Source organism: Arvicola amphibius, chromosome 2 (genome assembly GCF_903992535.2).
Source record: "Arvicola amphibius chromosome 2, mArvAmp1.2, whole genome shotgun sequence".
Classification (NCBI taxonomy): Eukaryota; Metazoa; Chordata; class Mammalia; order Rodentia; family Cricetidae; genus Arvicola; species Arvicola amphibius.
The window spans coordinates 123,658,578-123,676,708 of record NC_052048.2 but is presented as its reverse complement, the minus strand read 5'-3'; the positions used below and the strand labels follow the sequence as shown (position 1 = coordinate 123,676,708).

At 45.5% G+C, this 18,131-nt stretch overlaps 1 protein-coding gene across 1 annotated transcript in view; it reads left to right on the top strand.

The window, feature by feature from the left end:
* Nucleotides 1-18,131, top strand: part of Crim1 (cysteine rich transmembrane BMP regulator 1) — a 175,616-nt gene that overhangs the window by 98,815 nt on the left and 58,670 nt on the right. Inside the window, exons 5-7 of the mRNA XM_038320549.1 lie at nucleotides 5,637-5,758; nucleotides 14,739-14,921; nucleotides 17,130-17,327. Of these exons, the coding sequence (XP_038176477.1) occupies nucleotides 5,637-5,758; nucleotides 14,739-14,921; nucleotides 17,130-17,327 (503 nt within the window). The remainder of the gene's footprint in view (nucleotides 1-5,636; nucleotides 5,759-14,738; nucleotides 14,922-17,129; nucleotides 17,328-18,131) is intronic.

Here is an 18,131-nt window from a genome sequence, read left to right as displayed (position 1 = left end):
GGAGTGCAGTCTCCATTGTCTTCCTCTGGAGAGATGTTCCTATGGAGGGATGTTAGGATAATGTTTGCTGTCTGTGTGCCAGCACCCACCACAGGGCACATTTCTGAGACACTCCTATGGTTTTCAAGAGGGCTGTGTGGGCGTCAGAGGACCCCTTTCCCCAGGTTCAGTGGTCATCCCTCTTATTTAGTGTCCTTTGAAGTTTCTCTCTTTATTCTAGTAAACAGATAAACGAACATCGATTCTTTAGCCTAATTTCAAGACAGATCCCAAATCTGCTCTATGATAACAGAACCCCAACATTTAGCATGCTGTTTCTTTTCGTGACATATAATACATATATATATTATATTTATTATATTTATTTATGTATATAGTATATACAAATAAATATGCAACTGCTAACCACCTCCCAGGTAAAATTATGAGGAAAGTGAGGTCAGGGGACATAGTGAGCCAGGTCTGAAGGTTGGGATTCAAGGAGAAAAAGAAGGAAGAGAAGTAGGCAGATGCAGAGGTGACATGACGGGTGTCAGCCAGTGAGATGCAGTAGAAAAGTCCTGGATCGGGTGGTCACATCGATGGGGACAGTAATGGCGGCCGTAGAATCATGGGGTTTCAAAGTTAGAATGCTTTCTGAGCATGCGTCTTACCTTATGGGTGAGCAAACCAACCTTCCAAAGATTGGAGTGGGTTGCTAATGTTTTCACATTTTTCTGGTAGGGACAGTTAAGTAAATAACAGGAGGAACCTTTGTGAATGATTGACAGCATACACTGACGATTATAATCCCCATTAAAATGTTAAGACGGACTTAGTCTTCTCAAGTGTGAAGCAAAATTTACACCATGGTGACCCAACCCCTGCACATGTAGGCCCAAAGGTCCTAGAAGGTTGGTCCTTGGAGAGCATGTGTCCTGCAGACTCCGAAGTTCCTCCTCTGACTGGTCCTCAAGGGCAGTTCCCCAGAACCTGTACTGTAAGCAGATTCCATTGTCTTGTCTCACATACTGATCTGGGAAGCCTCACCTCTAAGTTCCCCATTTGTCATGTATAAGGAACAATGTGGGGCCAACAAGATGATGCCACGCATCATAAAAGGTGCTTGCCACTGAGCCTAGCAACCTGCAAACCTAGAACCCCCAAAAAGGATTGGGGAACTGACTTTCAAAAGTTCTTCTCCCATTTCCAGATATGATGTACAACATAGACACACACACACACACACACATACATACATACATACACTCACACACACGCAGACACATTTGTACACGCATATACGCACACACTAAGTAAATGTAAAAAACATCTTTTTAGAAAGCTCTATAAAGAAAATGAGAGGCTCCAGATTTTTGTTGGTTTATTTGTTGCTTATTGTCTTCTTTTATAAGACATCCTCCTTCTTTGCTAGAAAAACACATGGGAGAATCAGTATATTTTGATTTAGTAGAATAAGCAGGTACACTATAAGAGTCAGGAGCCCTGCCTGTATATTGTTAAAAGTTAGAAGACGGAAAATTAATCCTGGAGAAAGCCTTTCGGGTGTGTGTTCCTAAGGGCTCTGGGGTCTTCACCAGGGGCCAAAGGAGAGGCAAGCATGAGTGGGCATCTGTGGGACTGACAGTTGCATTCAGTGAACAGAAGACTGGCATTAGTGTCGGTGTGGATGAGCAGAGCCTCAGGTGGAGCGTGGAAGCTACAAAATAGGCAGAGGCCAAGCTTGCACACACCCAGTAAGTTGTGTCTGGAAGCTTCTGCACTGCCTGGAACTGTGTATATAGTCCCCGAAGCAAAAGACATACAGGTGAAGAGGAAATGTGTACTCTGCTTGTTAGCCAGCTACCCAGCAATATGAGCCTTCTAAGGAAGTGAGTGCCCTCTAGGGGTATTTGTGATGTCTCAGTTCTGTTCAACGTTGCTCAGGCCCTCAGGATGCCACTAAACTGAATGAATCCATTACCTACTCTGGGAAGAGGAGAGCAGGGCCCTCTTAACCAAGTCCCACCTGACCACAGCTGCAATTACATTATGCAGAAATTTGTTAACAGGGTGTTTTGATTGATTACTATCTTAATATCGAGGATGGGATTAGAGGATTCTCTGCTACCCCGGCAAATTGCAGGTACAGATTAGTGCTTCTTTGAAACAAACAAACAAAAAAAACAGTATCTTTAATTCTCTTCTTTTATGATTCCATTTATATGAACTACATAAAGTAGTCAAGCACACAGAGGTCTAACTTATATTTGTAGTTGCCAGGGCCAGAGTTAAGAGAAGCCGGGGAAAGGCTGCTGTATGGTGCAGGGTTTCTGTTTGGGGTAAAGAAAAAGGCAGCAGCAGTGACTGTACAGCCTCGCAAATAGGAGAGCAGTGAGCAGGAGTCTGTATTTTAGAAGGGGTACGTGCTGTGTGATGACTTTCATCTCCTAGGGCGGAGGCTTGCTGCTCAGAGAGAGTATCCTCACACCGCTCTGTCTCGAGGGGACTAGTTGAGTTGACCAACTAGGGTCGCTGCCTGGTTTTCCCGTGCTGTTGCATCTAATTTGTTAAACTAGCTAATAGCATCCATCCTTCCTTTATTTCCAAACCTGCCTTCTTTTCTATACGAGCTCTACAAAACAGGCGCAAAAAGAGCACGTGACCCAAACAGAGGGAGAGCAGGACTCCAGACAGGTGTGTTCAGGTGTTCACAGCCAGACCCCGGGGCTAGAACAGGACACTCGGGAGGCAGCAGGAGAGAACAGTAGAGCAAGTGTCTGCCCAGAGCAGGAGCAGAGGGCGAGCGCTGTTTAAGGGAAACGCTGGGGGGGAGAGAGTGGGAAGGAGAGGTGTGTGGCCCTCTGGGCGATGAGTGCTACCCCGAGACACTGATAAGTGGAACGAGGAGAAGATTGTGGGCTGTGGAAGTGAGTTCAGGAACAAAGCTGTGGGCTGGGTGTGGCGTGGCTGGAGTGAGGGCAAACAGCGCAGGAAACTGGGGAGGGGTGAGTGATGACTTCAACCTCCCTAAGCATCTGTCTCCTGTTAGTTTCTTAATCCATCTGTTTTCTCTTTTGCCTTGCTTGCTCTTACCCAGGAATGGGGTAGGAGGGGAGGAAGACTGGTGGCGGGGGGGGGAGAATAAAAAATGAAAAGAAGGGAGGTAGCAGGGACAAAGTACAGTCTGTGTGCTTGGGCTGTTCTGGAGCTCAGCGTTTCCTCCAAGTGACTCCCGAGAAAGTTGTGTTTCTTCCAGTGGAAAGCGCGGAGAGTAGGGATATACCCATCTGTATAGCGTAGGTCAGCAAGGGGCCTGCATTCGTTACCGAATGAACGAGGAAGAAGACCTGTCAATAGACAGTCTGTGGGAATTGTGTTAACTGTATGAAATTGCAATTGGGCCATTTTCAGCCTACCAAAATAAAACTAAATAAAGGTGTATTTGTACGACAGAAGCCTAACAGAGGATAAGATGTAGGAGGCCTTAGCCCGGATGTTCACCTTTTCCGGTTCTGTCCTCAGGTCATCCATTAAAGTGTTGATTTTAGGTTCAAAGGAATCTGTCGAAGTCAAGGGACGGATAACATTAGGTAGGGAGGCAGGGTAGGGAGGAGGACCAGGATCCAAGGATGCACTAGTCTGCAGACATCCTAATTCTTTGCCAGTCAACAATTTAGGCTCGGTAGTAAACTTGGGAGGAGGAAAGGGTCCTTCCTTTTCTAAGTGGGTTACTAAGCACTCTTGAGAGTTTTGGTTCATCTTCATGGTGTCGACATGGGTCTCTGAGGATAATAATAGGGGCATTGGAACATTGGGGAATGTGGCAGATACAGGGCAATGTTAGAATGATTTTTGGTGTGATGTGATTTCCCAGAGTTCAGCAGCAGCGAGTCTAGCAGAGAAGTGCACAGTGTGTTTGGACAGAAAGAGCATGAAAATGTTGAAGAACAACAGCCTAAGAGCTTACTTCTTGGGCATACGTGTGCTGCCTGGTGTTTAAGAATGATTGTAACACATGAGCGGGCAGAATGTGATTCTAGATCCTAGAAGAAGTGGTAGGAACAGCTATTCCTAAGGGGTGCTGTCACTTGTGACTGCATCTAGACACTAGGATGTGTCACGTGCAGTAATGTAAGCAATACACCAAGCTGTACGTTTGTAGTGGTTTGACTGCATGCCTAAAACTCTAGTGGCGAGGCACTCAATGCTAAAAGACCAGCTCGCAGTACACAGCCCTAGAAGGGAGTTGTCCTGCAGGAATCCAAACCTCTGCACTCCAAAAAAGCAGGCATTTATCTTAAATGGTAGGCAGAAATATAATTGTAGTAAAACCTTAATGTGGTTTTCATTCCCGCTCTCCCAGGAATCTAACCGTCATCACGCGGGGAAGAACCAAAAGAGAATTGGTGGGGGCAGGTTTCATTCACGTCTTTCCAGTGGCTTATGATGGTCTTCGGTGCAAACTTTAACGTCACTTACATTTTTTAGTTCCCCAGCTAATTGAAAATGTCATTGAAATTCTGGGCCTGATGATTGAGATATTTGAGGACTATAAGCATATTTGTAATTTATTGAAGATTCAAACAATAGATCAAACCAATCACTTAAGCAAGAAAGGGGAAAAAAAACAGAATTAATGAATCTGTTAATAGTTCTTGATGTGAATGGCAGAACAACACTCCCACTTTAAATGAGAGCCCACACTTTTCCTTCCAGCATCTTTCTCTTCAGGATGCCTTATCTCACTCCATCACTCTTTCACTGTGTGACCCATAGTCTGCTCCCAGCGGAGTCCTCAGGACCAGAGGCTAGCAGCTACTTCCCATCACCACATGTGTATGCTGGTACCCAGCTGCCCGAGCATCTCATTCCCAGTGTCTTATTTCATTGCTTCAGAGAAGCCAGTTTGGTCTCTCCTCTGTTCTCTTCACTTCCCTCTGCTTATCGGCTCCTGCAGATTGCACAACAGAATTAAAGTCAAGAGCAACCAGAGCTTATAACTCATAAAATATCTCATCCCTGCATACTTTCTACTTTCAGGACAACTGTCAACAAAGTTTATTTGCCCAAACCTCATGCCCCACTGTGTTTAGAAACTTCAGATTTCAATCTGTTCTACGTATGGCACACAAACATAAATTAAATATTGCTCAAGATGACTGTGTTCCTAGAGATGATCGTACTGACAAGGAATAACTGGAAAGCCAATAGTTTAATTATGGGGCGAGGAGAGATAAAACTCTATAGAAAATGCCTACCCGTCCCCGGAAACAAGGCTGTAGTCTGGGGCTTCTTAACGGAGGGACCACTCATTCACTGTTAGCATCCCTGACCAGCATAATGAGCATGTGTAGAAATGGCCCTGCATCGTCTGAAAATGTTACAGTGAGTACCAACGTGGGGAGCTAAGAAAGGAGGTGAAATGTGTTTCCCGAGATGGGCAGGGTTAAAATGGGGCTGTCTATGTAGGACATGAGCAGTAGTTGTTTGGGAAGTGGCTGACTGCTCATACAGCCCTCCCCTCATTCCTTCCCTGTACCAGACAACCAGGTTGTACCATATAGCCTAGGTACTTGCCACTTTGTTTGGGGGTCTCCCAACGTCTGTGTTGTTATTTATTCATGGGGTTTTCCTTCCCTTTTCTTTGGTTTCAGATGCGAGTGTCTCTCTGGCTTATGTGGTTTTCCCGTTTGTGAGGTGGGATCTACTCCCCGCATAGTCTCTCGTGGAGATGGGACACCCGGAAAGTGCTGTGATGTCTTTGAATGTGTTAATGGTACGTGGGGTTTCTCTTGTTCTCAGAGAGTGGTCATTTGTGCAGCAGGAGGAGGAGGGAGGGCCAGCCTTAGAGCAGGGAGCGTACTTAGGGACATGCTGAGGGTCACTCCGAGAGGGGACTTGCTTAGTCACTGTGCAGCTGAGAAAGTTAGGGAGGGAAGCATCACACTGTCACAGAAAACCTCACAGTTTTGGTAGCAGACCATATGATAGGATGTGTCAAAAGTTCAGTTTGAGGATTTCAGGGGGAAAGAGAGGGGACTGTGGCCCGTTACATACGTTCTGTCCTCCAGTGACCTGTGCCCATTGCTGTCAGGAGATAGTCTCACTGAAAATGCGTGGGAGCTAGCGCAATTAGAAATAGAGAAGACCTCGTTCTTCCAGCCCAGGGTTTCTCTAGATCACTGTTTGGGATTAGTATTGGCCAGCTTTACACCTGACCTTCCCGGCTTTAGAGAAAAGGACTCGCGTGTCATAAGTTCCTTGAGCAGGACCTGCCTCTTACCTTCACCCTTCACAAGACAGCTTGATATTTGGCAGCTTGATGTTTATTAAACTGAGAAGCTAGGAGAGCAGAAAACCTGAACCATGCTTCTCTAGTGGAATTTTCAGGGGAAAAAAGTAGTTGCATGGACCACAAGCACTGTCCATGCATGGATGAAAGTAGAGACAGTTAAACAAGCATAACATTGCACACACAGAAACTGGCAGTGACTACCCCCTGTGAGAATCCAGGCTTTGGGATGTCCCCTTCCTGCTCTCAGGTCCCTCCTCCCACAAAGAGGTCCTGCTACAGTTGAATCATACTTGAATTGTGACCTTGTATTTTCCAGTCATGTGGCCCTGTGTGTTTTGTTGCTTTGATTTGCACTGAAGAAACACTGGTAACGTAGCTGAGTGATTAGGAAAAACCTCAGGCCAAATGATGCCAGATGAGGGTTGGGTGATCCCTCTTGCTGTGTAACCAGGGAAGGCTCGTGGTCACCGTGGGCCTCAGTTCTGTGACTCTAGAATGAAACGAGTAACAGTGATTATGCATCAAGTGTTAATAGTCTTTATTATTCTGTGTGTTCATATTCTGCCCACACTCTCAGAACACCGCTCTGGGTGTAGGTGGTGGAGACAGTAAGGCTAGAGTAAGCATCCTCACATACAGACTTTATAAATAGAAATACAAGGGAAGGTGCGGGGAAAGTTCCATGTGCTTAAATCTCTTTGAAGTGCTTCCCATCAGTCCTGTTAGCACCCCGCCAATGGTTTTGTCTGTTAATCCTGAGCCAGTGGACAAGCAGACCTCTTCCTTCTGGCCAAGCTGCTGCGTGATTTATTGCAGGTGATGTTCTCTGTGAGTGCTTAGCTTGTGCTGTTAACTCTTGTGCTGCTCAAGGCAGAACTCTTTGCTCCTTCATCCCAGGGCGTGCAGCCCCACGGATGTGCCTCTCACACGGCTGTCTCTCGTTCATTCTGTAGGGACTTCTAGAATGGGCAGTCTGTCTGTCTCATCACACGTCTGTGGATGTTGTTGGGGCTCCCCAGGCTTTCTTGATTTAGCAAGTGAACGACCTGTTTGGTAACAATCTTTGTGCCCCTCGGAAATGACCGTTAACATGCCAGCTCACAGGGGTCACCTCACAGGGGTAGCCCAGGTTTCATTGTCCCATACCTTCATCTGAAGTCACTTTGTCTTCTGCAAAGAACACCTGCATGAGAATATTTGCTCCATTTCTCTGCCCTTGGCTCCTTGCTTCTAGAGAACCAAGCATCACACCTCTCTGTCTATCAGATCATTGACTGCACCTTTTCAGCAACCCTGATACCAGTCTTCTGGCGTGCCCTTGCTTATAGACATCTTCTAGAACCCCAGCCTTAAGAGTGGGACTGACCATCTATCCGACAGCGGGAGAGAGTTGCCGTGTTTTCTGCCATCGCTTCCTCTCCCCACAGATTTGTTGTGTCAGCCTTCCTTGTTTCGGGTCCTGCTCCAGATTCTCTTGTATTCTATTACCATTCAGTTGTAGAAGACTAGACAGTAGCTATAATTCTATGACAGCTATAATCAGTACTAGAGGGTATTTTTAAGGATAATCTATCTTTTTCCGTATCTTATTTATTTTGGCAGGTACATGTATTTAGATATCCATGTGTATTTATGTGATTTATACCACAGTCTTTCTTTCTCTCAATCTCTTTATCTCTCTTTTTATCTATCTCTCTGTATGCAGTTGCGACTGTGTGTGTGAGTGTGCATGTGTGTGTATGTGTTGGAGGGGGCAAGAAAAGGACAGAGAAATCAAGGAAGGAGAACCAGGTGGAGGGAGGGAAACAGAAAGGAGAGAGGGGAACTTGCTTATCCACAAGACTTTGGGGCTGCTGTACCCTGAGATCAGGTTTAATAACATAGTGGTTAAATATTAATTAGAAAAGAGAAGAATAGCCATAAGCTTGTTAGTAAAAGTTGAAAGTGGAAATTAAGCAGAGCACACAGAAGTATGCAGGCTTACAGGTGTCTTTGTAATCCATGCAGTTGTCACAGTTAAACATCGCCTCTGCCCACCCCATCCCCCTCCCCAGCTTCCCGTCATTAAAATGTAAGAGCATGTAGGCTCAGGTACATAGTTCTTATTTATAGAGGCAAAAGGGCCCGCTGGACAGAGCAGCACACAGTTCCTAATGGCAGCTTCTTTCTCACGTGGAAACTAAAAAGACAGCCCTGAGCGATATGTCATAGGTTCAGTCACCCCAACAGCACAGATACAGATGCCAGTACCCTGTTGCCAGGCTCCTGGATGGATAAAAGCAAGATACTCCTGACACTGGGTGAAAGGGAAGATGTGCACAGCTGGACCCTGGTGCCTGGATCACGGTCTCGTGGTCCGAGAAGTCCCCAGTTGAGGAAGGTTAGGTTAACTGTTCACATGACCAGCCTCAGAGTAGAATCAGAGATTCCCCTAGCAGGACTCGGCTCCTGTGCTGACCACGAGGCTCACATTACTTTTTCGAGATATACATTCAAATGCAGAGGTAAAATTTTAAAGTTTATGATGTAAATTCCCGAAATGAATTTGAGAGCTCCTGACTGCGCTAGGCCGGATGACTAGGTTGGAGGACTTCCTCCATAAACCTGGTTTGGCCTTGTGTTGGCAGAGGGAGGAGCTGACTGTGGCTGATCCTAGCACAGGTTGGGCCTCTCTGGTGCAAGGGGAGAGTAAGGCTTGAGAGGTGACGTCAGACACCACGGGAAGAAGTGATAGGATTGAGTGGTGAACAGTCAGCCACCTCCTTCAAGAAACAACTGTATCTGCCCCGGCTCCAAGGCAGATGCATTATCAGCAGTGAGTTGGAACTGCCTTCCCACCTCACAGCTAAACATACCTGTCTGCTTCATTGTGCCCTTATCTTCCCTGCCACCTTACGCATGTCCCACCTCTCAGTCCATAGTCTCTGGTTGTTGAGACACCAGCGGTAGAAGGCAGAAGTGATTAGCAGTCATACTTAGACACACAGCTTCCCAGTATGTATGCCAGGCACCTAGATGAATAGAACATTTGATTTGAATGACATCGTCGACAGGGGACGCTTCCTGGGTGACTTAGGTGTATCAGTGAATTTGGCTGTGGTATTATGGTATTGGAAACATACCAGCTGAAACTTCCAGAAATAGTTTCAGCCTTATAACATTTAATACTGAGCGCATTGAGCAAGACCCAACTTGAGGTCAGTCCACATTCAGCAGTCTAAGAATCAGTCACCAGAACAAAAGGAAGAGAACCTTGCTTTTCCCAGGCATGCCAAGAGTGGTGGAGGATGGGGGAGACAGAAGAGGGTCACTTGAGTGCCTAGGATTAACCCAGAGCAGTATAAGGTAGGTATGAACTAAACTTACAGGAAGGCAGCAGGATGCAGCGTGGTTTGTATTTTTAGCCTGTTCTTGTACCATTCAAGACCTCTGCCTGTCCCTGTGGGACTGCTGTCTCTCTCAGCAGTCTTAAAGGACAGAGTTTAAATGCACAGTGTTGGTTAAGGGCCTTCATCAGGACCAGGATATCTGAAGTGAAGTTACTCATAGGAAAGACACTCAAAATCAGCATTCTCGTCATGTAAGAAGTTGGCCTACAAACCCAACCTGGAGTGTGTAGTTAAGAAAGCTGTTCCTGAAGACATATAGGAAAAACCTCTTGTCTGGATGGCCCAAGCTCCGAGTGTCTTCCAATATAGAAATAGAAAGAATCCAGCAGTTTGAAGGAAGGGCTCATTTGGGTTTGTTTATTGAGCACTCCTGTTTTTCCCCCGGAGCCTTAGTAAGCAAGTGCTCATGAGGGATTTCTGCAGCGTTTGGAGTGTTGTCCCTTTTCTCTTGTTCTGAATTCCTATCTCTGGCATCTCTGGCATACATGCAAGCGTCCAGTAGAAAAGGTTCATTTCCCTTTCAGGTACTTGGAAGCCTTTATGCCTGGTCTTTTAATTTGATCCGTCTAATTACATCAGTTAGGAGGAAACGTGGAGCAATTGTCCCGTTGCCCCCCTCTTCACACCGCTGTCACTCCTGTGACCTCCTGTTGCGTGTCATTGACTTCCTACACAGGTCGCCCCCGGTGAGAGAAGGACCAGTGGCAGGGTAGAAGCCACCGTCAACTAAGAGGTTTAAGAAAAAATTCAGCAGCAGTAGACCTGGGCAGGGTTGGAAAGTGATCCTCCGTTTTCACATTTGCTATGACGTTCTATGTTTCAACATTTCCTTTGGATACCGCTCACCAATCAGAGCTAGAGTTCTCCAGCAGTCCGTATTACGGCTATCTCTTTCAGGAATTGTAGAATGTTAGGTGGAAGAGAAGCTCACCGAATGTAGAAACATAAATTATCCGACACAAAGTGCTTGGAACAGTCACTGAGAGACACTTCCATACTGAAGAGTACAAAGTCCAGCTTGGTCCTGTTTCTGTTGCAGTAGAGGGGAGTGGCCAGCTCTTCATCACTCTAAGGTTCACGTCCATCATCAACAGGCGAAGAAGTAGCTGGGCATTGCCCCCCACGGCCACCAGTAGCTTTTTCATGATGCACTTGTTTGGAAAGTTCTTACTAATTAATTTCAACATCAAGCATCAAGACTTCATTTTGCTGCTCTCTTTTGGTTTTTTTGAGACAGGGTTTTCTCTGTGTAACAGCCTTCGCTGTCCTGGAACTCACTCTGTAGACCAGACTGGCTTTGAACTCACAGAGATCCGCCTGCCTCTGCGTCCCGAGTGCTGGGATTAAAGGCGTGCACCACCACTGCCCAGCGTTTTGTTTTAGCCCAGCAAGGCTTACCTGGAAGGTTGTTTTCTGGACTATAAGTTTGGAGACTCTCCATCTCTCTTAAGCTTGACTCCCATGCCCTCATCCCTGTCTGTGCTTAGCTGATTGACTGCCCCCCATCCTCCTGTCAATCAAATCTCTTTCATATAAGCTTCTACACACCTCACCCTGAAAACAAGTCCGGCAGCAGCTTTGTGCATGACCATGGTTTCATTCCTTCCTTTTCAACCTGCACTAAGATTTGTGGTTTTACCGCTATGGTAAATGTGGTTAATTAATGAAGCTAAATAATTAATACTGGTTGACTTATTTTTTTAAATATGAATGGATATTGAAAGGGACCCTCACACAGCAGGGACTGCCTCCTGGACCCGGATTAGGCACAAACCACACCCAAACACCGGTTTTCACACAGAGGGATCCTTTATTAAGCAGGGAAGAAAAGTTAAAGTGGCTACTTTCTGACTCAGGCAGAAAAGCAGCAGCAAATGACCTTGTAGGTGTGATTTTAAGAGGGAAAGGAGAAGTCTGTGTTAGAATGAGCTAGAATGCAATGCTAAAGGAGATAGAGGATGAGGGAGAAGGGGAAGGGAATAAGGAAAGGGGACAGGGGTATTTGTCCCAAAGGGGCAAAGGACTGCCTCTGGGTAGAGAGAAGACAGACCTGGCACATAGGCAAAAGATGGTTTGTAAAAGTAAAGGAGGACACTCCGGGATAGGATGAGGTGTTTAATTTTAATTGGGCATGTTAATTAGGTGAACCAAAGGGGGTTCTGATTGCCCAACTTTGGTAGGCAGCCTCAGAAGGAGGAAGTGGCCAAATAAGGGAATAGACCTTGGGGGCTAGAAATGTAGTCTAATGGTTTTAGAAAGGCAGATGGAATCGGGAAGAAGGGCAAAGCCTGCCACAGCTGAAGTGGGCTGGTGACCCTTCACGGTTGACATGATTTTGAAGTCTGGAAAGCATACTCATTGCCATAGTAACTCATCCGGTACATTGCTAGTGGTTGAGATGGGCAAAGATGTAGGCGACTGGTCTCCATTCTTGAGCATGTGGCTGTTGAGTTGTCTCCGCATCATGTTTTTCCTTGATTTCACCAAGTCACCTGGCACTGTTGTCAAGATTGTTCCTGAATTCTACGTACTGGAGGCATCGTGTCTTGTTCCTACACCAGCACCTCACTGTCTCGGTCACTCTAGCCTAGGGTCACATTTGGAAATTGAGTGTGAAGCCTCTAACTTTGCTTTTAAAGATGATTTTGTCAATTCTAAATTCCTTATATTTCCGTGTGAGTTTTATGACCAGAGTGTCAGTTTAGACTAAAGAGTGAGCTAGGATTTTGATTGAGGTTGCACTGAGTATTAGAGTAACCTAGGGAATATTTTCATCTTAACAATATTTATTGTTTTTCAGTCTGTGTCTATTTATCTAGAACTTTTTAATTTATTAAAACAGTGTGTGGTTGTCCAGAGTATAAGTTTGGTATTTACATTTTTTGTATTTTATTCTTTCTGATTCTGTTGTGAAATGGGATTTTTTTTAAACTTTATTTTCTGAATGTATAGAAATCCAATTTTCTCATATTGCAGTTTGTATCCTGTGACTTTACTGAAGTTGTTTATAATACCTGGATTTTCGGTAATTTTTTTTTTATATTCAAGATCATGCCCTGTGCTTCTGGAGATAGGCTTATTTCTTCCTTTCCACTCTGGATGCCTTTTACTTGTTCCCTTTCCCTAATTGTCTTGGCTAGAACTCCCATTATGATGGTAACTGATGTTCTAAGAACAGACATCATTGTCTTTTCTTTTCTTCTTTGCTCTTGGGGGAAATTTTCAACATTGCTTAGTATGATGTTATCTGAGTCCTTATAGACTCGTGTATTAGCTATTTTTCCACTGTGATTAAAAAAATACTTAAGAATTGCATCTTACAAAGAAAGGTTTATTTTGGCTCGTGGTTCCAGGTTCATTGTTGTCTGTTCCAGCCCTGTTGTTCTTAGAGCTATGGCAAGACAGTAGCATCATGACAGAAAGGACATGGTAGCCAAAGAGCAGAGAGAGAGAAAGAGAGAAGGAAGGTTCCCAGGACAAGATATACCCTTTAAGGGCATGCCCAAGTTCCTCCAGCAAGGCTCCACTTATAGCCCATGCAGCTATGAACTTAATGTATCAACCCGTTGATAAAGTCCATGTCCTTATAAGCCATGTATACTTCAGTAGCCAAGTCTTCAGTCCACAGTCCTTGGGTGATGGTGGGGCTGAGAATACACTTCATATTCCAAGTATGACAATGCTGTTTATCAAGTTAGTGAAGTTACCTCCTAGACCTTATTGCTAAGTGTTCGTATAATGGAAGAGTTTTGGGTTCCTTTAGATGTCCATTCTGTACCACGAGAAAATGCTATAGTTCTTGTCCTATACTCAGTTAACACATATTATTAAAACTAACTTATTTTTGAATAATTGAACTTTGCATCATGCAATAAATACCTTTTAGTCATGGTGTTTGACCTCTTTCGTATGTCATAAGATATGGCCTAGTAGTAGCATCTTTAAGAATGTTTGTCTTGATGTGGAAGAGATGCTGATCTGGAGTTTTATTTTCTGGTGCTGTCTTTTGTCTGGCTGGAATTAGTATTCAAATTCAAATGAGCCAAAAAACTCATTGGTCTCATACTGAGCGTTTTGAATATGAAGCTGTTAATTCCTTAGCAGAAACAGCCCTGAGACGAGATGTAGAATGGAAGCTTTCAGTTGGAAGGCTCTGATTTTTCTTTCTGCCATTTGCTCAATGTGTATTTTTGAGACAAATTATCTAGAGTCCCCTTACTTCTAACCCCACGATAATCCCTGCATCATCCCTTTGTATTGAGATTAGATGAAGTAATGATGTTACCGGCCAAGCACTAGTAATTACAGGTTATTATCCCAGGAGGGAAACAAAGAGCTTAGGAGAGAATGGACCTAACTAATTCTTTGGAAGTGAAAACAAAAGCCAGTGTGAAAACATGATCCTTGTTCAAAGACAGAGAATTACTTAACAAAGTAAAGTACAGTCTCACATACAAGTGAGTGTCATGGTCTTGGAGAACGGCTTACCTGTGTTGGGGTGGAGAAAGTCAGTATAGGTCTTGCCAAGGGGCATTTCAGTGCCTTGTGTGGACAGGATAGCTGTGTTTTGTTTTTACCTTGTGCTAGTCCCTCTGTGAGAATTAAATTCAGTTTAGTGCATTTCCATCAAATTATAACTTCCTGCTGACAGAACTTTCTAGAGGCTGTTTCAAAACACACAAAGACACCACTCAAACATGACCTAAATGTGCCTTGTTTAGTTGAGTTTCTTTTACCAAAATATGATTACATCATTTCCTCCCTTTCCATTCTTCCTTCAGCTCCTTGCTATATGTCTCCCCTCCCACCTTGTTCCTCTTGAGATCATGACCTAGTTTGGGTGTGGGGGGAAGCCTGCGTGTGTGCCTAAAAATATAAACACAACCTACTCAGTCTATGTAGTGTTGCTTTATGTGTTTGAGTTCAGAGCTGACCACTTGGCACTGTAGAACCCAGGTAGGGTTATTTCTCCTCCTCTTAGCATCCCTTAGTTATGTATATTTCCTTATCCGTGGGCAGGGGCCCATGATATATGCCCCCTTCCACATGCCTTGTTTGTTTTGATCCTGCAGAAACAAAGCCAGCCTGCGTATTCAACAGCGTGGAGTATTACGACGGAGACATGTTTCGAATGGACAACTGTCGGTTCTGTAGGTGCCAAGGGGGCGTCTCCATCTGCTTCACCGCTCAGTGTGGGGAGCTGAACTGCGAGAGATACTACGTGCCTGAAGGGGAGTGCTGCCCCGTATGTGAAGGTAGGCCGAAGGGTTCAGCGCTTTCATTTCAAAACTGATCTCATTCAGAGCAATGTGAAGTCCCCTCGTATCGGCACCATTGTTTGTCCTTTAGAGTGTTGATAGTGCCTAGTAGGGTGTGTGGAAATACTTCCCTGAGGAAAGCTCCTTTTGGGACACAGTCAGTGGTCACAGGGTCTACAAGTTGACACGTGATTTCCGGGTTGCTTCCTGTTCCCGCCCCGGAACTGTAGTGGTGATGTAGTAAGTCCTAGGACCAAGCTTGTCCACACCATTGCATAGAATCTGTCATCTGCCATCCTTGGATTGCTCAGCCAGAATTTGTATGGCCTGCCACGCCACCATCAGTCTCGGCCAGTCATCTCGGAATCAGGACCCTACTGCCATTTCTCCTTAGAAAAGGTGTGCTAATTACAGTCAGGTTGCAGATTGGCGTGGCGGCAGCAGCAGATTCATGACCAGACATGGGTCAGGTGTGACTTTTAGGGGCCTGTGGGTTCTGTATCCCTCTCTTGTTCAAGCAGTAGTGTTTGCATGTTCTTCCCGCAGATTCCTCCCATTTCTGATTGTCCTAAGTAGTGAAATTTCAGAATGGCACCCCAATTCTCAACCTCTAAACCCCAACCCCTTAAGGATAGGGAAGCAGAAGTTGAGAAAAACCATCCATCTCCTGAATTTGCAAAGGAGCCAAGAGCAATGGTCCAGGGCCTGAAAGAGCCTGTGGCATCATCTGGCACATACGGTGTCCTGAGCGGTGGTCGCATGAACCTTATTGTCCTGACTGGGTCACAAACCTCTAGCCCAAAGTCTACCTGCTCCCTGCTCCCCAAGTCCCGGGCACAGTGGCCTGTTCAGTTCTATGCTTTTCTACTTAAATCCTTTCGACGTTTGTGCTTTATGCTACAGCTTTGAAGACCTGGAATGTCTAATGTAGGGCAACTCTGTTCCTAACCTGGAGCTGTTATTCATAATAATGAGTCCTTTACTTCCTTGGAAAATATTTTAGCCAAGACAGGACACTTTTTATGTGTCATTGGGGTTTTAAAAAAAGAAAATCACCTCAAACTCTTAACTTTCCCAATTGATTGTTCTCTAGTTCGCAATAGAGTCAGAAACTGCCTCACGGGTGGTGTTGTGAAACAGGTAGGCACCTGTGTTAATAGTCTCAGGGAGCTGCCTGCATACAACTCTCACTTCCCAGAATACAGATCCAAGCTCAGTGTGGAATGGAGTATGCATTGTAATTTTTTTTATAAAGGACTTGAGAAAGTCCTGAGTACCTGAGGTCTGTAGACCATTTCCACCTACCTTTTGTGTAAATGTCCTCTGCCCCATTACAATAAGCACTAGCCTCTAAACTTAACCGGGGCTCTCTCCTCTTACTTGTTGATGCCAGCTTTTACGTATTTTTAGTAAAGAAAATGGAATAATTTATCGATGGTTCTCCTTATGGAGCTGCTTGGGGCTATTTTTGCATCCATGATTTATGTTCTGGTCAATCCTTTCAGAATATTTCTTTTCTGGTGGTCTTGTCTAATCCTGCCTTTTAGCCTCGTCTGTTACTCAGTTGCCCACATTGTGGCAAGGAAAGTGATGTAAATTCAGCCCTCCTCTAGGGTGCCATCAGTGACCCCTGCCAGGGTGCCATCGGTGACCCCTACCAGGGTACTATCAGTGACACCCTGGGACATCCACACGAGCCCTGCCATGCAGAAGACCACATTGGGGACCTGCTGTGCTCCTTCCCAGTGTCCTCAGCAGCCTTGTGAAGCCCATCACAGTCAGCTCAGTTAGTCCCAGAAGGAAGTTATCACTTTGAGTTCAGTGGACAGCGGTCTTCCTCCTTTGCAGGTGGGGAAATTGAGGTATAAAACATATTAAATTTAGCAGCTCAGAGGGCTCTCTCAGAACATCAGTCCAGAGCTTGTCTCTATCCCTGCATCTTGCCCATCTTAGGAGTAAGGCTCGTCCATACCTGCTTCTAGGTCCCATTGCTCCCCACAACAGTGTCGGGATGGGAAGATACCAGTCTATTAGGACTGCTGCCTCTGGATGCAATCCCAGGGACCGCTTCCTGTTAGTCCCCAGTTTCCATGCACCGCACTGGAAGCACTGAGGGATGGAACCTAAAGGAAACTGTCTCCAGGTGCAAGCAGAGGTCAGGTTTGAGTGGCTCAGTCTCATTCTGGAATTTATGTTTTCCTGCAGATCCCATCTATCCCTTTAACAACCCCGCTGGCTGCTATGCCAATGGACAGATCCGTGCCCACGGGGACCGGTGGCGGGAAGATGACTGCACCTTCTGCCAGTGCATCAATGGAGAGCCTCACTGCGTGGCCACGGCCTGTGGGCAGAGCTGCATGCACCCCGTGAAAGTGCCTGGGGAGTGTTGCCCCGTGTGCGAAGGTAAACCTTGCGATTCTAATGAGTGTCTGGCACAACGCATCCCATCGAGGGAGCTTCTGCCAGTACGAACTTGTTTTCCTTTTTATTTCCTCGGGCGTAATGTCTGCTTCATGCTGTTACCAGTTGCAGACAAATTTATTATACAACCCAAATTCGTCATTAGGGGGAAGTGTTGCAAATTTAAAATGAGCATAGCATGGGCCTTGCTCTTGCATTGCACGTGTGCTTGTCTGAACATATTACACGGTACAAGGATGCATACATTTTGAATGAGTGCTCTGTGAGCCTCCTTACCACCCAAAGGTCAAGGCAAGAAAATAAAATCAGAAGTCAGAGCCATAGCTCAGGCACAGCATGTTCAGCTTGTGATACTTCATAGCCCAAGAATGCTGACGGCCAGAAGAAAAGCCCAGAACTCCCAAAGGCAGTTCACACTGGCTAATGCCTCATTCTGCATATCCTGCTCCCTCGACGGCTCAGGCTGAGATGACTGTGGCTTCCGGTTCCTCTAATTCTCTGCCTTATGACCTGGTTCCCCACATTGACTGTCTTTTCCTGCTCTGGAGAGAGCAGCTGAGGCCCCTGAGCTCCCTTCTCTGAGGCAGCTGCTATCCAGTTCATTTTCTGTGCCCTGAGAAGATACTTTGCATACATCTTAACTCGCTCCTGTCAATCTTCAAAGACGTGAGGTGACTGAATGTTTTTTACGCTGACAGAGCCAATAGGGGATCCATACTTAAGAAGCATTTTGCTTAGTAAAATGGACAACAAACATAGCCCAAAATCTATGTTAAAGATGGATCC